The following is a 24,095-nucleotide window of genomic DNA, read 5'->3' on the forward strand; positions in this document are numbered from 1 at the left end:
GAAAAGAGAAGGAAAGAGAAAGAGAAAGAGGAAAGATAAAGAGAAAGAGAAAGAGAAAGAGGGAAAGAGAAAGAGGAAAGAAAAAGAAAAAGAGAAAGAGAAAAGAGAAAGAGAAAGAGAGAAAAGAGAGAAAAAGAGAAAGAGAGAGAGAGAAAGAGACAGTGAGAGAAAGAGAGAGAGAGCGATGGAGAGAAGAAGACAGACTGACAGTCAGACAGACAGACAGACACACAGACAGACACACAGACAGACACACAGACAGACACACAGACGGACAGACGGACAGACGGACAGACGGGCAGACGGGCAGACAGACAGACACACAGACGGACAGACAGACAGACAGACAGACAGACAGACAGACAGACAGACAGACAGACAGACAGACAGACAGACAGACAGACAGACAGACAGACGACAGACAGACAGACAGACAGACAGACAGACAGACAGACAGACAGACAGACAGACAGACAGACAGACAGACAGACAGAAGACAGACAGACAGACAGACAGACAGACAGACAGACAGACAGACAGACAGACAGACAGACAGACAGACAGACAGACAGACAGACAGACAGACAGACAGACAGACAGACAGACAGACAGACAGACAGACAGACAGACAGACAGACAGACAGACAGACAGACAGACAGACAGACAGACAGACAGACAGACAGACAGACAGACAGACAGACAGACAGACAGACAGACAGACAGACAGACAGACAGACAGACAGACAGACAGACAGACAGACAGACAGACAGACAGACAGACACACAGACGGACAGACGGACAGACGGGCAGACGGGCAGACGGGCAGACGAGCAGACGGGCAGACGGGCAGACGGGCAGACGAGCAGACGGGCAGACGGACAGACGGACAGACGGGCAGACGGGCAGACGAGCAGACGGGCAGACGGGCAGACGGGCAGAAGTCGGAATCGGACCCAGAAATGGAGACAAACTCGATCATGAACGAAGGGACGAACGGGCGAACGAGCAAATGACTAAAATATCGGGAAAGGTGAAGGGATGGGCGGAATAAGGGATAAACCAGTACTCAAGTTCGTACCTGTTCACGCACAAATTAGGTCCCATAGAGTCAGCCCGTCAACAGCTCTCCAAATACGCAGCGAAGGACCCATTATTATGAATGAACCCCATTTCTAAGGACCGTTGACATGCTCTTGTGTTAGACTCAGAGGACCACTGTTTGTCGAGCTTTTAGCAATGTGAGATCGTGGCATTCCTCTCACGATTTATACAGCTGCCGGCATCGCTAGGCAGAAGTTCGCTCAAGCTGACAAGAGAATATGACAGGCCTTGCAAAATTATGCGGTGTTTGTCCCAAGCTGGCAAATGTCATTGTGACCAGAATGGCGTTCGTAAATTCCAGAAATTTTCCGCAAGACATCTCATTGTGCCAGCCAACAACATGCTGTGTTATTATATCACTTTATGTTAGACACTTAAACACATAATTTAAATTTATGTAAGTGACACTAAATCCAAAATATCACGAAGAAACGGCGAATAGTCGGTTTATTAAAAGCAGAAGCATCATTATAAAGCAGAACATCATTATTTTCATCAGTGTAATTAGACCAGTATAACGCCTTTTGGGGCGACTAACGGAGCGAGCGAGAGGGTGAGCCTTGCACGTGCGAAATTTCGAGGGGGTACCTCCAGTTGACTTGTGCACGGCACCCTACTGACCGGTCTCTAGCGATGTGCCGAATTTGAGCACAATCGGCCCAGCCGTTCTCGAGATCTGGAAGCGGCACCCTGCACGTGCGCACGTGCAAAATGGGTCCCAACTGACTTTTGCACGGCACCCTACTAACCGGTCCCTAACCATGTACCAAATTTGAGCGCCATCGGTCCAGCCGTTCTCGAGATCTGGAATCGACCCCTGCACGTGCGCACGTGCAGCAGCACCCCAACTCTGGCACATGGATATGCATTGCCTCTAGTGGGTGCCTACCTACATGCCAACTTTCAGCGCAATCGGCCAAGTAGTTACGGAGATATTGCAACAATTACAAAAGTGACACCTCTTCGTTTTGCACGTGGCACGTGCATAAGGGGTCACCCACATGCATCGGGAATAGTCCAATACTTGGTAGAAGGAATGAAGCTACCCTACAAAAATTACCGCGTGTAAATCGGTCAAGTGGTTGCTGAGATATAAGCCTCGCAAAAGCGTGACCACGGCCGGCCGGCCGGCCGGCCGGCCGCTCATACTCAGAAATTTCCGTTAATCTAAGGAAAGACTACGCTCGCTTCGCTCGCTCCGTAATGAAGATTGTGATGTAACAAATTCAGTGGAAGGATTCTAATCAGCCGTAGAAATAAGTTTCGGCCATTTCATACGCCTTTGCGATGTTTCTAAAATATTTTTAGCTTATTTTATTACCTAGTCAATCGTTTTTAAGAGCATTTCCAACTGGCACCACCGCTTATTCGCTTTGCTCATCGTCGGACCCTCACGTTTGTGCGAAATCGCATTAACGACGGCGTTTCTGAAATACTAGCTCAAACTTCCCCAGCTCTATTTATCCTAGATTCATCTTGTACTATCACTAACGTCTTTTTCTCCTTCTGCACAGGTTTCTGGCTATCTGCTGCGGCCTGCGCTGTCACATTTCCCGCAAGCGGGCCCGCGTCATCATAGCTGTCATCTGGCTGTTTCCCGCTCTGCTCATGATGCCTTGGCCGTTGTTCTTCGATCTCCGTCCTCAAGGAGGCGCCATGCTCTGTAACGAAGTGTGGCCCAAGGGCGTAGACGGCGGCCTGTTCTTCATCGCTGCGAACCTGCTGCTCTGCTATCTGGTGCCGCTGGTGCTCATCGTCATCTGCTATGTCGGCATATGGATCAAGGTCTCCAGGTCAGTTGTAGGCAGAGCTGCATGATATAATTGTAGATGCAGTTGATCTCGTCAAGTCGGTTATTATCGGTGATTTTGATTCGCAGATCGCTTCGAGACATAATATATCAGCGTAGATGGAAATTTCAGAATTAATTAACCCGCGCCCCACTGGGGGGGGGGGCATTTATAGCCCCCCCTCTCGTTTTTCTGCAATAACTTCCAAACCGCTTGACAGATCGACGCCAAACTTTTAGTACCTTCGGCTGCATCAATTTGACACCTTGTGTCAAAATTTGAATTTCGTAGCTACCATAGGTCGGCCGGAAATGACGTCAGAGTGACGTCATGTTCGTCCGATTTCGACGCAAAACATTGAACCACGGCAATCGCTCCCAAGAGCTCAGTTCTTAAGCTAGATCCAATTTCTTTGCATGAAAGGACTCAGGATTGACCGCGCTATCAAACTGCTGTCTCGAATTTTCAAAATTTTGAAAAGTTCGAAAATTTTATATAATAATATTCAAAATTTATATTTTTATATTTTTTTCAAAAAGTTTTTGACTTTTCGAAAAAAAACCGGAATATATGTGACAGAACGCATGATTATGACTAACTCTAGCAAGTTTTAGCAAAATATCTTCAAAAATGGCCAAGTTATACGCATTATTGCAAAAAATTCACAATTATTAATTTTTTAAATCAATTTTTCAGTACGTATTTGGCATCGTACACCAATATAAATGGCACCATCGTGTTCCTGAGCTCAAACTGCATCCAATAGACACCTTTTTTGTTGAAAATTTTCAACTTCCAAATTTGACCTTTTTGACCTGAAAGTGACCTGACCTAAGCTAAATTCGACTCAAAATGACCTCGAATGACACAGACGACATCAAATTCGAAATCTATGGCCTAAGTGGACCATAAAACATGTGTCACGAGACCGATGCATGATATATTTTCGTGACCTGTGATGACCTGACCCTGACCTGAAAATCAAAGTACAAGTTTGGTACCCTCAAGGTATCTAGAGCATCTGTTCACGAGTGTGGAAACCAAAAATGAGCCTGATCTGACTTGTTAGACGGCGGCCAGAGCCCAAAATGTGAACAAGCCAAAGTGCTAATAATTTTTACTTTGACCTGACCTGTGACGTCATCGGTGACCTCCAGGTCAATGAAATTAGGTTTTGCTCGACAGTTTTTCCGGGGCTATCAGACGCCGTTTGAATTTTGACGATCGGCCTAGTAGTTTCGGAGTTAGGAGGGGGTGCTATGAATAGCCCCCCCCCCCCCAGTAGGGCGTGTTATACACAGACCCCAGTGGGGCGCGGGTTAATAAGCCCTCCTGAAACGATAATTTACGCTGTAAGGTAGGGCTTTTCGTAGCCTTCAATTAAAATGACCTTTTGTTGCGTCTGCACTTGCTTTCAACACTTTGAGTTCAAAGTTCATTGGTAGGGAAAAAACGGGACAAGGTTTTATAAATTTTGGTCATATCATAGCAAACCAGAGTTGTGAATTGTGATGCTTGATACCCGACTTTCGGTACAAAGCATGTTATTCATGCGTTAGGCGGCACGGGCGGACATCGATAGCAGCGCCTCTATCGGTCACTAGGGAAAGCTGTGCTGTAGGCGACGATATACCGGCTGAGTTGTCACACGTTGAATAGGTTTATAGCCATCCGTCTTGTGAAAAAGTTGAACTTTTGCCTTTAATATTTCCACAGGCAATTTTAGAAGTGTCTTCACATGGATTACAAAACCGTTTAGATTGTTGTATTCACTTCAAGCCTTCCCTATTGTTCTTGATGATGCGGGAACTATTTATAATTAGTGTTTCTAGCTTAGTAAAAGAACATACTGTGCAAACGATGAAAAAAGCATACATGGAAGATTTTAAATGCAATTTTCTCTAACAATTAATGGTAAATTCTTTACATATCAAGGAAAAGGTGCATGCTAACTGATAATTTAAAGTTCTTGGGGCCAGTTGTTTTCTTCTTTTCTTACGTCGCCCCAATGGCCGCAAATACACTTGTGATAACGCCTATCGGTAAACACTCCTCCAGTTAGCCCAATAAAATCACCAGCATTCCGCTTGCTATTCCCCAGGCGCGCGATTCCCGGCGACACTAAGGACGTTCAGCTGAAGAGGATGCAGCAGCGCTCCAAGTTCAAGGTGGTCAAGATGCTGATGCTGGTGGTGGTCGTCTTTACTCTCAGCTGGCTTCCCCTCTACGGCATCTGGCTCCTGGTGAAGTTCGCCGACTTTGAGCAGCTCCCGGAAGGCATGGATCGCATTCTTTCCGTTGCCATGCCGCTAGCTCAGTGGCTTGGAGCTTCAAACTCCTGCGTTAACCCGGTTCTCTATGCGTTTTTCAATGCTAAATATCGTCAGGGTTTCCAGGCGCTGGTGAAATCGGGCAGCTGCTGCGCCCCGATTAGGATTCAGATGCCGACTGATTCGACTTTGAGACGCTCCGCACACTGCCAAACATTGCAGACGACAGCCAGCTGCGCGACGGTGGCGCACTCTGCGCAACTAACGCCTCTAAAGGCCACCGAAAGGGGGCAGGCGCGGCGGAAGCCCGATATAACAGGGGTATAAACGTCGCCCCAAACATGAGTTTATAAGGTTAATAACGACAGAGGGCGACGATGAGATATGCATTTAACGGTATGTTTTAAAGCTGCATGTCAGCAAGAAGGGAAGAAGGATTTATGTGATTGGAGTTGGAGCTGCAGTCGAACTCAGAGTTAGAGTTGGAGTTGTTGGAGACCAAAGACCGGCTGAATGACTCAGCGGTCTCGGGTGTTGTTATTCCTTCCAAGCCAGGTATCTACGTGTAACTTCTGTAAAACAACGCTGAAGAATGCTCACAATGTGAATGCCGCAACATTTACCGGTATTTTATATGCACTGACGTTGAAACGACTATGACGCGCAACATGTAAATGTTTTACTCAGAGTGCAATATTGTTGAGGTGTTGTGAAAACTATGTAAATATGGACAAAAATATTAGCACGTAAGAAATATAATTGGCGACTACAGCATAGGTGGAAGCCTTTCTTTTTTAATCTACTTACATACCTTCATTTCGGGGGAATCATTACGTCCTGATGTTTGTCACTATATATTTTATCTCTGTCTTCTTATGTATCTATTGGTTTTCATTTATTTCATTACATCTGTCCTTTTTCGGCAAGCAGTAGCTTTCTCTTGCTTTCCTGAGACTTTCAATAATTCTGCCTTGTATTCGGTGCAGGCTTGGGTTCGACACTTAGCTACAGTTGCAGGCAAAATAGTACTCATATTCATAAATATTCTGATAAGTTTCCTCAATACTAGTCATACAAACAACAATAAACACGATTCTGCTAGCGGGTAACAACAAAGAAAGATCATTGTACTTTAACGTTAGTGTATACTGTACATATAGGTGACAAAACAGTGACGAAGGTGTCATCTATGTAAAAGCGGTTGCGGCAGCCACCTAGATTTGTACGGTGGCTGCCTAGCGCAATTATGTATTTCATGTAATAGTCGCTAGTCAGCTAGCAAATGCATGCAGCAGTACTTTGCAAGATGCAGCTTGTGAACAACATAATGGAACGGTGACCTGTCCCTACTCATCATCGACATACAGACATCGAGATAGGGTATAATATATTTCTAGATAAATAAGTCGTTGCTGATTGGCATTTGATGCCATATTTGGATGTCGAAAAGTGTATATCGATGATAAATGTTCATAAGCTGTAAATGAATGTAGTTAAAGTGGTCGATGGACAGTCAAATTTAGCATTTAGGCTATTGTGTCATATACTGGTTGCCTTCGAGCGCGCAAATCGCCTCAGGACCATAATTGTAACGTCATTCTTTGCAAATGGCGTAAATCTGCACTAGAAAGTGTTGCACGCATCAATACAATAGATAGTCAACGCATATTCTTGGTGCATGGCACCACTAGTGTAATTTGTAAATCACCAGTGTGAGCAACACAACATTTGTCGTAAGTTGTACCACCATTGGCAGGTTGTTTGTGTCACGTGACTTTCGCAGTGCGCTGGTCGCCTGTGACGTCACATACTGCACTGTGACGTCACCAATTTTTGGTGAGTGCGCTGGACGCTCTGACGCTTAGAACGATGCGCGATGTGTGCGCATTAAATGTGAAACGTCACATGCTACGGGTGTAGCTTGATAAGCTCTTTGCGGACAGGGTTTGGTGTTAGAATACGACGATGGATACCACTGGCTCGATTATGACGCGTGCTGACAACTTTTTAAATTGTCAAATGGCTGTTCGTTGAGGCTTCTGATCCTTCATTTGATTTTGTATTGTAATTATTTAGAAAACGATGCGAATGTGTTGAAGTTTACAGGTGACAATTTTGTACCTTTGTCATGATCAGTTCCATGGTAACGATATAGACAATGCAACAGTATACTTACGTATAACGCTACATTGTCCATAAATGTCACTTGCTTCGTTATTCTATTGTCATTTTTGTACTGTGCATATTCTTGGTAATGCGCAGAATTGAGAATGACAGAAACACGCACACTGGGAGTTGCAATTTGTGTAAACGTTGCTACTTGCAATATTGTGTAAATGTGTAGAGCCTCATTCTTCCAGGAATGTAGGTGTTGTATATGGTTTTACCTTAGCGTATTCCGTGCCTAATTTTTTCCGAATCTTATGAACCATTTTTTGTCATACACATATGTTCAAAAGGCCTAATTTTAGCAAACGCAACCAAAACAACATTTGCTTTGAAAATCTCAATTTGTTCCGTCATTTACAGTCTCTGTAAGGCTGGTAACAAAAACCCATTTCTATGAAGTTGTGTTTCATCACTTACTTCTTAGATAGATTAGAGAAATGTCACCACCACTGCATACCGGGGAGTTGATGACGTTCCTCGTAAAGTATGTTCATTGTACCATGGCACAGCAAGATTTAGTGTAGAACTTGACACTTAGCGGTGGAATGTTGCCTTTTCGTTCTAAAGATAGCAGAAATGCTAAATTCTAGCATTTATGTTGGCTAGAGTTTTCTGATGTACCGTGATTTTTACTCTGTTTTTGTGTTTGTTGTGTAAAGCCCTGGCGTGGCGGTGTGTCGTTTGATGAAATAAAATGTTTGCAACCGTGTTTATGGTATTTGGAAGAGCGTAACCAAATCATGCTGACCTCTTGAAGATCATGTTGGATCACGTAAGCGTTTTGTTTTTCGCGATTACTTGAAACACGCTAGAATAGAGAGCTTTGGCATATTTGATCTGAGATTCAAGCCGGATCTGCGACACCAACTGCATTTTCCGGTCAGGTCAGTTCACTGACCTATGACGTCATTAGTGAACCTCTGCACGGTCCTGAGATGCCGCATCTTCACAGCGCCCTCAGTGACACAACAGTTTTCACAGGTAGATACAATTCACAAGATCTAGTATCCTCTAGCCCTATTCCTGGCGGGCTCCGCCGGGACAAGAAACTGGCGGGGGGGCCGATTCGGCCCCCCCCCCCCCTGAGATCTCGAGAACGAAGCAAGATAGCGACAAGCGGTAAACGGCATCGGATACGCATGGACAAGGTCTACAATTTTTACCAAGGTCATTTTCAGGTCAGGTCAAAGATGACGTCACAGGGGTCGAAAAAGTCAAAATGGCGGCGCTAGATATGGAGAGAGTTTTTCTCGAATAACTTTCGAATTAGTCAAGATAGGAACAAACTAAGGGCATCATCGTGATCCTCTCGTCAATCCGCATCGAATGATATATATGTTGACCTCGAAAGGTCAAGGTCAAAGGTTGACCACAGGTCACGTGACCTCGAGGTCATCATGTATATCATTCGATGCGTCTTGACGAGCTGAACACAATGAGACCATCCACGCGTCTGTATCTTGTTCCTGTACGGAGTTATTGGCCAAAAACCTTTGGTGACCTTTGATGACGTCACATGACCTCACAGCTGCCCAACAGCAAAACAGACCTCAAGGTAGTGAAGGTTGATCGTATATGAAGTCATGTATGGTATATGGGGCCATTCCGACCCGTTTTAGTGGTAAAAACAGGGAGTTGATTTTTCCCCCATTGACTTATAATGGGGAGGTCGCGAAACTGACCTGACCTTAGGTCACCGATATCAAAATTCCGAGATATACAAATTGCACATACTGGTACCCTAACTAAAGCCTGAAGAGAAGAAATTGATCGGTCAAAAACTCTAGCTCTGGCGTGATTGCAAACTTTTCTGAGGTAGGGTCACCAAACCGCCTCTGGTGACCTGACCTGAGGTCAGATCAACTCAAAATTTTCAGACATGTTGCGTAGAAGCCTTTTAGGAAAAGTCAGAAAATTTGAGCTTCCTAGCTCATCGCGTTTGGGAGAAATAACCAAAAAACCTCAGGGGGGGCTCCTGAGGCCCCCCCCCCGCCAGGAATAGGGCTAGAGGTCTTACAACTTGTACATCTCGTGTTTTTTCCTAAAGATTACATGAGGTCATGGATCACCTAGTAATACGTTATCCATGATGAGGTCAAGTCGGTCGCGTGACCTCACCATTAGGTATAAGTCAATGGGGAAAATGAAAGCTGCCATTTTGGGACCGGGAACTATTTCAGACTATCTCAAGCACACGGAATCGTGATTTCATGCACTCCTGGCAAGGGCACATGCCTCACTTTTGCAATGTTGGCAAGGTCACATGCCTAACTTTTGTAATGTGTGACGTCATTTGTGACGTCACTAGGGTAATAAGAGTTTTCATTCAAACACTCGATCAAATTGAGCTAGCGAGTCGGGGAAGCCACCAATGGACTCGGGAAGACCTGCCAAATCGAATGATATGCGATATGACCCCCTTCGACCAACTTCGTGATCTGGGGGCTCTGACCTGACCTTGACCCGAGGTCAACATAATAACTTGACCTCACCCGAGCAAAAAGTATACCATTCGACGCGCCTGAGCCAGGCCGAACATGCTGGTGCCAAAATCGCGGCTCTGCGACCATTTTTTGCGAAGTTATTTACCAAAAACCGAACCCGTGCCTTGGGTCACTCGATCTGACCTCAGAGGTCATCGGTTGCCCAAGACCTTAAAATCAGGTGCCAGTCGCTGCGTCTCGCATCGGCACACACGCTCGTTTTTTCCGCGAGGCTTAGCTCTATCAGGGGCAAAACGGCGCGGGGCATCTTACCCCCCACCCCCCTCGGACGGCGCGTATGTAGAAAACCAGTAGGTCCGGCGAGGGTTGAAATAACACACTGAACTGGAAAATGGCACCCGTGACCCCCTATTTATGTCCCTGAGTTCATCTCAAGTCACCAATGGTATCTAACAGTTTTTCGCGAAACCCTTTTGATAAAGGTATGCTTCTGAGATATAAAATCGCCTCAGATGTGTTCAGGAGGTCGACGATACGGATCGACTGATATGCAGCATGACCCTTTTCCTGTCAGGTCATGACCTTACCCTTAATTCAACTTTTTCAAGTTGACCCTTCAATGTCAAAGTATGGTTCGCTCGATGCGTCCTGACGAGAGGAACACAATGCCGGCAAAAGTAAGCTCGTGCAAGGTTTGAGCCAAAAGTTATTGCAGAAAAACTGTTTCCAAAAAAAATCGCGGCTATTTTGACAGCTATTGCCCCCCCCCCCCCTGTTGGCAAAACCATTGACGGAAGGTCGAATATGAGGATATTAGTAAGAAAGAAAGTTAAAAGGGCTATCAAATGCGCGTTTCCGCGGCGCTGTAACTCTATAAGTTTCCGAGTTGCGCGTCGGTTTGTTGAAAACTGTCGACATTCGACCTTGAAATCGGTGGAATTTTGCCTTCGATAACCTCTGGTGACCTGACCTGACCTTTGACTGACCAAACAAGTGGCTTTAGTAATTTCGTCATTATTTTGACGCTCTTTCGAACACCGCCTACGGCGCGTCGCTACGTGGCGCAGGAACCGTGTCAAAATAGGGTTGCTTAAACACCCCCTCCCCTAACAGAGCGTGGAAATGGAAATCCAGGACCCCAGCGGGGCGCGGATCCTAGTTCAGCCGTGATCCGTTCCGTCTCTCTGTCTACAATACAATAATAGCGCTACACGAGTCCACCACTGCACTGCGCCAGTCCCTGCCGGGGACGGACACGGGCAGGAAGCGTTCGCTCTTATCTCGTCTCCGGCCGGGTTTGTCAGGGTATATATCTGCAGCGGCGTCGGCCGACCTCAGTCAGTCCGGGAGAGTCAGAGTAGAGAGCAGCTGTTCTGACTCTCCCGGACTGACTCAAGGCCCCCGATTGACTCAGGTTTGGGAGAGTCAGATCCGGTGTGTTCGGCATTCGACTGCATGTTTAAAAGAACGACATTGCACGACGCGTGGCTTGAGACGAAAACGAGGGACACTGATCAGTACACGAGTAAAAAGGTGAGGGCTAAAATGGCAAAAACGAGCTCCCCTTCGAGCTACGATCTCTCGGTTAGTGATGATGACGTCTATGGCAGAGCCGGATGAGAATGTCGGTTCGTTGACGTGGTGAAGCATAGAATATTTCGATACAAAGTCGCTGAGAGCTCGCTTCGAGGGTCCAGCCGCAAGCCAGTCACAGTTTAAATCTCCGGCAAGCACTGCGTCACACTCTGGGCAATGAATCAGAGCATGCTGATACTGCTGCTCTAAAGGAGTGAAGTCGGCATCGAGTGCAGCGACGGTGCGACGAGGCGGGCGGTACAAAGCGGCAATGATTAATCTACGATTTTTATCCCAGGTAAACAGTGACCAGAGCGATTCTAGCTTACAGTTTGGATCGTCAGAGAGAGGGACTTTGATCGGTTTCTGCACATATGAATCACGGAACAGAATGGCGACACCACCGTGACCGAGTGGCGCATATGAGCGGTCAGAGCGTTTCAAAGAGTAACCTGGAAAAGTGAGTAAGCGGTTGGGTACAGATGATTTCAGCCACGTCTCCGATAAAACGACAAAATCATAATCAAATCGGGTAAGTTCATGGGTGAGGTCGGCTATTTTGGGCTTCAGTGACTGAATGTTCAGGGCACTTATCTTGACCAGTCCATCACCGGCTCCCGTCCAACTCCTCTGGTGACGTCTGGGGCCACGCTTACGTTCGTAAGAGCGTCTTCCTCGGTGGGCACCGCGCCGCGACCCAGACCGCCGATCCACACACGCCGGATCACTCGCGCACGCACCACTGGGCTCTCGGCCCCCTCCCTCCGCGGTGGCACGCGCGGCACTGGCCGGCGCCGGCCGGCCGCTGGCCTTGACCCGGGGTCGGGGCAGCTGGCGACTCGCAGGTGTGACGTCATCCCTCGGTGGTCCCGGTCGGGCAGCAGGGCCTTGTTTCACCGGCGCGGTGATAGCAGCACGCTACTGTCAAATTGCGCGAGCTGACGTAATGTGATGAGGTCACACTAATGACGTTTCGTGAAATCCGTGAGCTGCGTTTGGAACAGAGTTGCTGTCTCGTTGAATGCGTTTGATAGCATTGGTTTGATCGCACGGCCGTGAAGATGTTAGCAGCAATATTTGATGACATCACACAGATTGACGGCGTCATGGTTTGTTGATGTTTCCATGGAAACCCAATTTGACACGTGTAATAGCAGCGTGCTGCTATCACCGGTGAAACAGGGCCCAGGTCGGGCAGCTGGGCGGTGTTTCACGGGACGCTGCTACCACGCTGCTATCAAATTGCGCGAGCTGACGTCACACTTGTGGTAGTGTTGGAGCAATGGGCCTGTTGATGTTTCCATGGAAACCCAATTTGACACGTGTAAAAGCAGCATGCTGCTATCACCGGTGAAACAGGGCCCTGGGCGGTGTTTCACGGGACGCTGCTACCACGCTGCTATCAAATTGCGCGAGCTGACGTCACACTTGTGGTAGTGTTGGAGCAATGGGCCTGTTGATGTTTCCATGGAAACCCAATTTGACACGTGTAAAAGCAGCAGGCTGCTATCACGGGTGAAACAGGGCCCAGTTCTCGGTCGCGGCAGCGGGCTATCGGTGACGTCACGCATCAGGCGATCACCCAGTGGCGCAGCTCCGCCGGCCGGCCGACCCGGGAACGCCCCCGAGCGGTGTCGGCGCCACGGGCTGGGGCCTGGGAGCGGGGCAGGCAGCGCCGATCAGGAGTCGGACGATGACCAGGAGGGTTAAGTACCGGGTGATGTCGCGATGCATGTTGCAGTTGAAGTTGGTGTTGCTGCTGGTGCTGCAGTGACGCCACCAAACCAATCATCACCAGCAGAAGGTGCCGGTGTGGTCAGGTGAGTCGCCGCTCGCTGGACTGTGATCAGGTGGGTTGTCGCTCGCTGGACAGGTCTCAGATCCAGCGCCGGAGTCAGTCATCCGAGCTCGGCTTGGACGATGCGGTGGACAGACGCAAATCGAGTAACCGATGATACCGTGCAGGTCTCGCACTCACTCGGCAGCTCACACACACAAGGAGAGGCTGACAGGGCTCGGAGGGGAGGAGAGCCGCGCTAGGGCGGCGCGTCCGCGCACGGAGACGCGCACAGCCGGACTGCCAGCGACGCTCAGCCAACATCCAATAAACGTCCGTGCAACGTCCTATAGACTACAGTGAAATTCGCTTGGCAGCTACAGACACAACCTACCTGCTACAGTATCCAACTACCTCCTACAATATCCAACTAGCGGTGCTTTGTAAAAGTTCACTCACCAAGACATCGGCATACGGCCAACCTAACTGAGACATACGTCAAAAATATACATACAAACACAGACAAGACAGGTGAGACTACGCAATAAGTGCTCCTGAAGCCGCGTCACCAACACTCTGCATCACAAAATAACAGCAACACCACAGCTGACTGGATCGAACTCGAACTGAAGATTGCAAGTATGCCTTGTCACAACGATAGCGTCTTTGAGGGATAAAGCAATAAAACATGGTACAGCTGGTGAGGTACAGCGCGATCCGTCGCCTCGAAAGACACTGCAACGACCAGTCGACGGTGCTGTCATCTGTGCCCGCGGTGAGCTCCATCAAGGGCGGCGCCAGCTGCTGGAGGTCGCTCGCCAGCCCCGGTGGCGCCATCTGCAGCGGCGGGCGCTCCGCCTCGTTCTGTGGGTCGATCCGCGCGCCGGACTGGACCACAAGGCGCTCCGCCTCCGCCTGAGTGCAAACAGAGGGCACAGAAGTCGTTCGGCAAAAGTCAAATACAGGCACGGTGGGGTTATCAATAGAAGTCTGTAATATCTTATCAAAACACGATTTTTTGGTTATTCTAATCTCACTAAATGTTAGAACAGTTTTGCGGCTTGCAAAGTGTTCAGAACTGGTAGCATGATGAAGGGATACAGCAAGGAAAAATGAAAGGCTAGTTAGAAACGGCGAAGAACAATGAACTGCTGGCTTGTTTAACGTCGGATGTAGTTACGGATCAAGTCACCGTTCCGAGCTTCTATCCTCAGGACACTGAAATCCTTCTCCTCCACGCCGCAACCCCCTCCGGGCTGTACAGGCAACTTTATCCCATGCGGGCTGCTCCCTTGGAGCGGCACCGCTGCTCCCGAGGGAGCGCACCCCGTAGCCGGGTGCAGTGAGTACCTTGGGGCTGGGTGGCCTGTCCTCTGGACGGGCTCAGCCCCGGTGACTCACTAGGGTGCCTGTCCAGACCAATGTCTCCCCCTATATCCTATCATCCTCCCGGCTCTGAAATGGTCCCATTGGACCGAAAGGGCCTAACCCAACAAAACAAACAAATACGGATAAAGTAATGAACGGTACGCTATTGTAAAGACGAGATAACGTTTTGGCTTCTTACCAGCATAGGCTGCCGCATCAAACATCGAATCGGCAGCTTCGACGTAGATGGCAGCACTGCAGCCTTATTGGATCCCGGATATGGCACTGCAGTAATACAGTCAGAGCTGTCGGCTCTGCTTCTACATGGTTCGTCGGAAAGTCATTTCATCCACACAAAGAAACGAAATATACCATTCGAAAGCTGACGGTGAGCTGATTCCAAAAATGTAATTTTTAACAAAATCATCCGATGACATTTTTCAAAAAATTGTTTTTGTAAAACTTTGCTTTGGTGCCCTGTCGAAAGTCGCTTAAGAGCATCTTGTTCACAAGCAGTCCAGGAGCTGGTTTGAATGGAACGAAAAGGTGCGTCCACAAACCACTGCTTGTGTTATGCACTATTTAAATTGGGGGTGAGTTGAGACTTGTCAGATTGTGGCCCACCACGATGTATTGTGACAGATTCGAAACCATAAAGATATTATCTACTTTGCCCTCTCAAACATCTCTAATAGCTGGGAATCAGGGACGTGTATTCTCTCCGTAGTATATATGTACAAAAGTAACACAAAAACCATCGACAACAAATCAATCAGCTACTCGACATGTAATCAGAAAAGCGGCATATTCACAAAACGAAAAACAACAATAGAAAAGCGACAAATCCACGAGGAATGATCACACAATCGGGCCAATCATATGACTAACACAATGCAACATTAAAAAAACAATAGTTACACGATCGCAATAGCTGCCTCATTGAAGACTTTACCCAACTCAACACGGTATCAGGCATCAGCAGTAGTCCGAATGCAGCTTGGGAAGGCTGCCTTGACTGGCAGCAAAGAAGGATCGAGCCACTGTCAATGTCAAATCAGCGGCCCTCGGTCAACCCTTGGAGGGGGTGGATATATGACAAGAACAGTCCGCATCGCTTAGATTGGTATCCACATAGCAACGAGGGATGGGCTCAGCCACCCAAATGACCCTCTTAATACAGTGACTGTGAATCTCTTGGTACAACCATCGTAGCAGACAGCGACGGCTAAGACAATCACATCATACGGAGACACGTCAGTGCGGCACAACATCAACACTCAGTGACGTCAGTATGGCGTCACATTGACGTCAAAGTGTCATCATGTTCACCCAGCGGCGAGTCATCACTGGACTTGGACCAGCGAGTCGATGGCGTCAAAATTCTGGTGCTGGGACTTCGGTATTGCACCGGACACACCTTATAACTCAAACTCTCGCAAACATTCGCAAAAACTCATAAGCACTCGCAGGAACACTTCCGATGACTAGCAAGTAGCGACAGCCACCACCGCCGCCTGTGACGTCATACATATGACGTCATCAACGTCAGTTGGCTGCAAGCGCCGCGTCTCTGTCGTTTTGTACTGCCCGGCGACTGATGTGACGTCACTGTCCGGCGCTGGGTGTGACGTCACTCCTCGAGGCGGCGCGTGACGTCATCAGGTACGTGATGATGTCACTACGGAGTTCCGTTCTCGGACCTAAGAAGAAAAGAAACCGATTGTTAGCAAAGGCGCTACAGAAACATAAAGAAGCAGCTGTTATAAAACGCATTTTTTAGACAAAAAAAAAAAAAAAAACGAAAATGAAAAGAGCGAAACCCTGATACATCATCTAATATCACGGAAACTCGTTTTCAAGAACTTGCAGCCTGTTAAAAAAAAAAAAAATATTTTGTGGTAGGTTCAAAACATTGACACCGAGTCAAATGCTACTGCAAAACACGTCTAAGAGCTCAGCTATGACAAGCTGACAGCAATCTTACCAGAATCAGGAATCGTATTTACTACTGAAAACACCGATCACATCAAACTACTGAAGTGACATTTACATAAGACCTAAACAAAGAAAAAACTACATCCTGGGACTAAGTACTCAAGACCAACCTAATACGTATGAGAAAAATCCGATCTTTTCACCGAGAGCCCACCAGCTACTCACTTGAGAACCTTGAGCCGGTCCTTCTCGAAGCTGTTCTCCGGGTGCTCGCAGTCGTATGAGGCCAGCCACAGAGCTGCAGAGAATGATAAGACGGACGTTAGGGCCGACCTCAGCCTGAGCTTATATGCTTTGTTATATAATGCACATATTTCCCTGGTAAAAGTCGGCACGAGCAGGTATCGAGCAGGTTTATATTAGCTATACAGACGTTACCTTGCACTATTCGGGGTCATGCTCCATTCATAACTGATTGATTCTGGTTCGAATGGTAGGATTACAAGGAGTACGGTACAGATCGAAGGTTTGAACTTGGATGTGATGCATCACGTAAAACAAAAAAAAAAAAAACAAAAAAAACGGGCAAAGTAGAAGCAGATGCATAGACGGATAAAGCCTAGCTCTATCCTTCTCTTTCTCATCCCCTCTCTCTCCCTTCCTCTCTCTCTCTCTCTCCCTCTCTCTCGCTCTTCCTTCCTTTCTTTCTTTCTTTCTTTCTTTCTTTCTTTCTTTCTTTCTTTCTCTCTCTCCCCCTCTCTTTCTCTCTCTCTCTCTCCCTCTCTCTCTCTCTCTCCCTCTCTTTCTCTCTCTCTTCCTCCCCCTCCTCACTTACCATGTTCGTCATAGACGGGACCGGTCATCAGGTACTGAATGACCTTGTTCTCCTTCACAAACGGACAGGTCACCTGTTTCCAGGCTATGAACTCAGTCACCTGCTTGGCCAGCTGCCAGAACTTTTCAAAGTTGATGTGGCCGTCCACCAGTCTAGAAGGAGAAAGGCCGGACGATTATACTGGCGCTAGGGACGGATTTAAAGACGCGTAATATAATGGCGAAAAGCTGAGACGTACCTTTTTGATAAAAGCGCCACTTAATTCACAACACAAACATGTAAAAGCCGAGAAAACCGATCCTTCCCGCCATACTAAATTGCCAAACGAGTCAATTTGGAGCTGGCTATAGTTTGTCAATCACACACCAAAGTTTCTGCAACATCAGGAAAACAAAAACTGACAGATAGCCCATCATTCCCCACTAAAACATTTCGGCAACCGTCAATATGCATTCAATCGTCGCCAATGAATGAATAAATGAATGAATGAATGAATGAATGAATGAATGAATGAATGAATGAATGAATGAATGAATGAATGAATGAATGAACGAATGAATCAATGAAGCAATCAATCAATCGGTCAGTCAATCAATCAATCAATCAATCAATCAATCAATAATTTACCATCCTTCACACTCATCCTTCCACTCATCCTTGCCACTGACCTGTTGGCGCATCCCTCGTTGAGGAAGTACAGATCCTTGACGAGTAGTGAGAAGAACGGTATGACAATCCTCTGTCTGCCATCGGAGCCCGTGTCGGAGTTGGAAGAACGCCACATGGCAGCCTGGGGGAGCACACAAGCGCGCAAACACGTGGGTGTGAGTCGAATAAGTGGCTGACAGGTTTGTAGGTTATACACTGGGATGGATGGAGCAGCACGTTTTGATGTTGATACATCATACATCATAGTGGTGGCAGTCGCACAGATAATCTGCATTATTCAAATGCCAGAGAACTCCCAGATTTTCACTTACTGCATAGTTCGATCCACTAGCGGACGTGTAAGCTACAACTAATGCAACTTACGTAACTTAACTTAGCTATATGCAGCAGTTGTTTCAGTGGTATGATTTCGGACGGAAATTATATCTTATTCAACGATTCTACGGTATCACTTATCTACTTTTAAAGTTGGCATAAAGTTGTCAACAGGACACTCAATAGGCAATTCTTTTCGGCAGAATTTAAAACCTAGGAAAACTCGACCTGCAGGCAAATGCGTCGAACACTTATGAAGTTCGTGCGTAACCTTAGTCGAGCCACAAAAGACACGGGGAATTGTGGTACATAGACGATTCTGAATTCCTTTCCGCACGTGGAGCTTTTGTTTCATAGCAAACTCCCATCGTTCGGAGCCTTTTCGTCCATACGGCCCTCACCTACTCCCCCTCCCTCTCGCCCTCTTTCTCTTATTCGCTTCTGTTTCGTCTTTCATGTATCGCCCTCCCATTCTTCGTCTTTCTACCCTCCACCTACGATCTTAGACTCTCTCGTCCCTAGGACACTCTCTCCCATCCCCTTCTATCCTCTATATCTGCGCTTCTCTTTGTCATTCATCTCCCCAATCCACCTTCTATCTTTACTCCTACCATCCTCTGTCCTCCGCTGTCCTCCCACCACCCTCTCTCCTTTCACTATCCTCTCACCTGCAGTGTCCTCCTGTAGCTGAGGAAGTTTGAGGACGGTGACATCTGTTGCTCGAGAACAGACAACTGAGCGCTGTCCACTCGAGACCACTGCAGACATAGGAAGAAAGCGGAAATCAGACAACAGACAACATCAGAAACACACCAGATACATGGGAAGACAACATATGACGCAGGACAGACGCGGGATCAGATGTCTGACAAATGGGAGAGGCAGGGTCAGACAACAGACTACGCCATATAGGATACGGGGCAAAGAGCATCATACAACTTCAGACAAGTCAAAGGTCAGACAATGTCTGACAGGTAGACACGGGACCAGACATGTGATCGGTAAGATTAGACAAGTGGTGAAAAGGGATCAGACTATCAGACAGCGCCAAACACGGAAGAAATCATATATTCGGATGTCAGACAGAAGACACAAGGAATACGTAATCACAAACAGGCATAAATCAAAATCTATTGGCGCACAGATAAGGCCAACAGACATATGCCATCCCTTAGAAAAGAACGTAGATAGTGCGTTGTCACTCAAAACATGATAAAGCAAAATAGCTCACACTATTGTACCTACGTGACTATAAAAACAACTTAAGCATCAAAGCAATGCAAAGCATACTATTCCGCGAATCGACAAGTGCTTTTCCGTGCAACACCTTGAAAGTCAAAAGCTCCAGCTAACAATATTACTATCTGATTTCCATGAAACGTGACAAGAAAATATAATATCGCGGCATATCGCATGGGACATCCCAAGGTATAGCATCATGAATATTTTAGCAGCCGCGTTCCCTGGTCTATCGTATCACGAGCGGTGGCTACTCGCGATCTGCTACGCTTGCTGAATTCGAGTCACACAAGGGTTTCCTGACACAGAGCAGTCATGATTTATTTTCGTTTCAAGATGGCGACACTACATTGTTGGGATATCTACGGCTCGCAGAATATTAAACCGAAGCCATGGGAATAATGTGTGATTATGTATACAGATGAGATGGAATGATCACAGCTGGGCTGGAACAGATTGTCATAATATGATTTGGGAGTTGAAATGTTTCTGAGCGGCAAGATGTTTTGGAAGTCACGCGACTACACAAGACACGTGCGGCAAGATATGATTCATGTCAACCAAAATCAGGATGCTCATAATATTGAAGTCAATTTAACCCGCGCCCTGCTGGGGGGGGTGTTTGAACACCCCCCTTGTGGTTTTTCGCAAATATCTCAAAAACGGCGGCGCGGAGCGCCGCCGTTTTTGGTACACCTTATCATACATCAATTCTACACATGTTGTGAAAATTTCAGACCAAGGTCATTCAAGGTCAGGTCACCAGGTCACTTGAAGTGACCTCACCTCATAAAAAGTTTCAATGTCTGTCATAGCTACACCGAGTGACCGATCGCTTTGAAACTTTCAGCGATTGCTGAGAGTAATAGCATGTACAAAATGTATATCTCAGAATTTTGATATCGATGACCTAAGGTCAGGTCAATTTTGCGACCTCCCCATTATAAGTCAATGGGAGAAAATTGAAAAGCGTCTGTTTTGGACAAAAGACATTATAAACACTCCTAAACACCGAATTACAAGTGTTTTAAACACAATGAACATGAAAATGGTGTATGTGACCCTTGTTTATGCCCTGAGGTCATCTAAGGTCACGAATGGTATCTAACAGTTTTTCGCAAATAACTTTTGATAGAGGCATGCTAGAGCGATGAAAACGCCTTAGATGTGTTCAGCTCGACGATACGGATCGACTGATATGCAACATGACCGTTTCCGGTCAGGTCATGACCTTGACCTGAGGTCAAATTTTCAAGTTGACCTTTCAAGGTCAACTTATAGTTCATTCGATGCGTCTTGACAAGAGGAACACAATGCCGGTAAAAGTAAGCTCGTACAAGGCTTGGGTCAAAAGTTATTGCAGAAAAACTGTTTCCGAAAAAATCGGCTATTTTTGCAGTTTTTGCCCCCTGCAGGGAAAACCGTTGACGTTAGGTCAAATCTAAGAGAATTATTCAGAAAGGGCGTTAAAAGGGCTATCGAATGCGCTTTTCCGCGGCGCTGTAGCTCTATTGGTTCTCGAGTTATGCGTTAGCTTCTTGGAAATTTTCGACATTCGACCTGGAAATCGGCGAATTTTTGCCTTCAATGACCTCTGGTGACCTGACCTTTGACCTGACCAAAAAATTGACCGAAGTGATTTCGTCATTATTTTTGACGCTCTTTCGAACGCCGCCTTCCGCGTATCGCTACGTGGCCCAGGAGCCGAGTTACAAGGGGGGGGTGTTTGAACACCCCCCCCCCCCCAGCAGGGCGTGGAAATCCAGGACCCCCAGCCGGGCGCGGGTTAACACGATACGATTATCACTCACCCAGTCACACTTCCCACAACAAACCAACTAGCCAAATAAATAGCTCATCATTCAACCTCACCATCCAAAGCGACCCCAGGACGTCTTTCTCACCGTTTTCTTGAGCCGGGCGACGGGCGACATGTTTAGTCCGGCGATGATGGCCATGAGAGAGTTGAAGTTGCCCGTGTTGAAGCACTCGCGTCCCACCTCTATCCAGTACTCGATCAGGCGGACCCGCTGCTTCTTCTTTACGTGCTGAGGGTAAAATAGAGATGGGTTATAACACTCGCGTCCCACCTCTATCCAGTACTCGATCAGGCGGACCCGCTGCTTCTTCTTCACGTGCTGAGGGTAAAATAGAGATGGGTTATAATACTCGCGGCCCACCTCTATCCAGTACTCGATCAGGCGGACCCGCTGCTTCTTCTTCACGTGCTGAGGGTAAAATAGAGATGGGTTATAACAATCGCGTCCCACCTCTATCCAATATTCGATCAGGCGGACCCGGTGCTTCTTCTTCACACGCTGAGGGGATAGAGATAGGCTACGATTACCGTACATCTTGAATATCAGCGAAAGATGACACATGGACCTAGACATCTATATAGCTGGCGCTATGTCCATTGTCCAGCGCCAAACATGACCTAGCTAGTGACCACAAAAAGCTAAAGTCTTCAGTATTTAGTATCCTTTATAGCCTTAGTATCCTTTATAACCCTACATAAATTATCATTTTAGCTATATGTATTTAGTGTTTAATCTGCAAGAAAGACAACGTAACATTTTCACAACAAAAACTGAATGCAATGAGCACTAATTGTCCGAATCCATCTCAGGAAGATTACGTCCACACACAATCTCTTTTCGTCTACTGCAAATTATAAAATGTCATCTCTATCCGTTCTCGGCATTCATGCTTTTCGACGGTAGAAATGAACCACATTTCTCTCTTTCGCGACGCATCAAATGATGTTTGGTTTGCATTAATCAAACACCCTCACATTTCTGCGAAATTCGAGTGTTCATCATCCACAGCCACTCATCTAGGTCGGATTTCGAGTGGTGGGAAGCGCCCGATCCCTTTGGTCTCGCAATTAGCCACACCGCTTATCGTTGACGAGATGAATCGATCATCTAAAGGATGATTACACATCGAATATAGCGCGGAATTGGCAGGCAATATGTAGCGAGAACTCACCGAAGAGCTCAGTCTCAAAATAGTCATTTATGATGAAATTTTAGCCGCTGTAAATACTCTTAGGACTCGACTTTCAACGCAAGTGAATGTGGCTTAACGCTACAAAATTCAGGTAAAACCTTGAGGCAAATGCATTACAGACCAATTCGCGAAATATCACAAGCATCTTATTATTGATTGCACAATTCGCAATCAATACTACTATTGCTCTTCCTTGAGTGACCTTGAAATGTCTAATCTAAACTAACTTTCAAATATGTATGTTAATGGTTGAACGGCATTGATCCTCCAGTCCTCAAAATAATACAGTTTTTCGCGCCTGCCTAATTCTCCGTATGTGATCTCGGTGCGGCGACGCGGCACTCACCATGCAGACTTCTGTGGCCACCATGTAGCTGAGCCTGTTGAACCACTGGATGTAGTTCTCCAGGTTCTTGGTCGTCTTCAGGTCCTTGTAGGCCGTGTCAATTCGAGGAGACTCCTGAGGCAAACGAAAAAAAAAAAAACAGTCACCGATAGAGCCAATGACAAAAACAAAAGGATTTCCACGCCATCACTTTCTCCGGAGGTAAGTTAGTCACGAAGAAAAATTTACCGCAACGGAAAGTTGTTTTGATGGGCTGGATGGGCAAATTATTACACATTTTCAGAGTAACAACATTGATAAAGTAGCCATGAAGTAGCCAATGATAATGTAAAAATAAGAAGAAAGGTGAGAACCATACAGACAAATGCTCAAATAAACGGCATTTACACTTTTGTCCATTAAGAACACCAGGCCATCCAGGGATACCAAAAGTGGCACTGGTCCCGTGACAAAATGCCGCCCCGACGTCCAGAATGACCACCATTATCATGTAAAGTGACACTACCGAAGACAGACGGCCCATACACCAAGCTTACATGTTCGACACAGGCCGGTTTATGGCTTAACTGAAGGCGGAGCGCCAGTTAGCACAGGCCTTTATGAAAGACTACAAAAACCTGCCATTAGGAATTAACGATGTCATTTCATAATCCGCGTAGGGGAAGGTGGGGTAAGACGGACCAGCTAAGGTTTGAGGCCGCATATCTTGCTACACTGCTCTCGTAATTCATATTATTTATAGTCTTCGGAATGCTCAATCCTTCCTCTGTTGATATGTGTAATGACTAAATTTCAAATTAAAGACATCTCGGTGGTGGATGCTGTTAAAGAGGGACATGTCAAAAACTCAGACAAGAAAAAACGTGGGGTAAGACGGACCACCCAGCAGTGCCTGCTATCCGTTCATGTGTGTTACACTTCTGCTCTGTACTCTTGTAAGAAAAAGTTACCAGAATGGTAAAATAACAAAATGAGCCTTTATTCTTTACTCATGTGTGATGGAAGTGCAGCTAAAAGCTAGGAAGATGTGTGTTGATTGTCGTTTGGCATGAATGCATGCTAACTGAGCACTTGCATGCATGGCTCACATGCAACAAGACTCCTTCCTGAAAAAGTAGCTTACGTAAACTTGTGTCAATGTTTTGGAAAAGAACTTTCCATATGCAGGGTACAATGGACCACCACAGGGTAAGATGGACCACAGTGGTCCGTCTTGCCCCAAATCTAAATTCTGTCATTATCATGACG

The 24,095-nt window shown here is 46.7% G+C and overlaps 2 protein-coding genes across 2 annotated transcripts; one reads left to right on the plus strand and one right to left on the minus strand.

Annotated features, from left to right (window-relative positions):
* Positions 1-2,606: 2,606 nt before the first annotated feature.
* LOC122377203 (neuropeptide SIFamide receptor-like) lies at positions 2,607-6,222 on the plus strand (the record flags this gene model as incomplete). The annotated part of the gene is made up of 2 exons (XM_043357162.1): positions 2,607-2,896; positions 4,995-6,222. Coding segments are annotated over 2 exons (786 nt in total), but the record flags the coding sequence as incomplete, so codon positions are not given.
* An 8,966-nt stretch (positions 6,223-15,188) lies between these two features.
* On the minus strand, positions 15,189-22,970 carry LOC122377202 (ras-GEF domain-containing family member 1B-like). The gene is made up of 7 exons (XM_043357160.1): positions 22,848-22,970; positions 21,394-21,537; positions 18,919-19,008; positions 17,935-18,056; positions 17,267-17,418; positions 16,657-16,729; positions 15,189-16,196 (listed from the first exon to the last, which is right to left on the minus strand). Exons 1-7 carry the CDS (start codon positions 22,869-22,871, stop codon positions 16,175-16,177), a joined length of 627 nt encoding a protein of 208 aa, XP_043213095.1. The 5' UTR covers positions 22,872-22,970; the 3' UTR covers positions 15,189-16,174.
* Between the last annotated feature and the right edge of the window lie 1,125 nt (positions 22,971-24,095).

Source organism: Amphibalanus amphitrite, unplaced genomic scaffold (genome assembly GCF_019059575.1).
Source record: "Amphibalanus amphitrite isolate SeventyFive unplaced genomic scaffold, NRLGWU_Aamphi_draft 002621F_arrow, whole genome shotgun sequence".
NCBI lineage: Eukaryota > Metazoa > Arthropoda > Thecostraca > Balanomorpha > Balanidae > Amphibalanus > Amphibalanus amphitrite.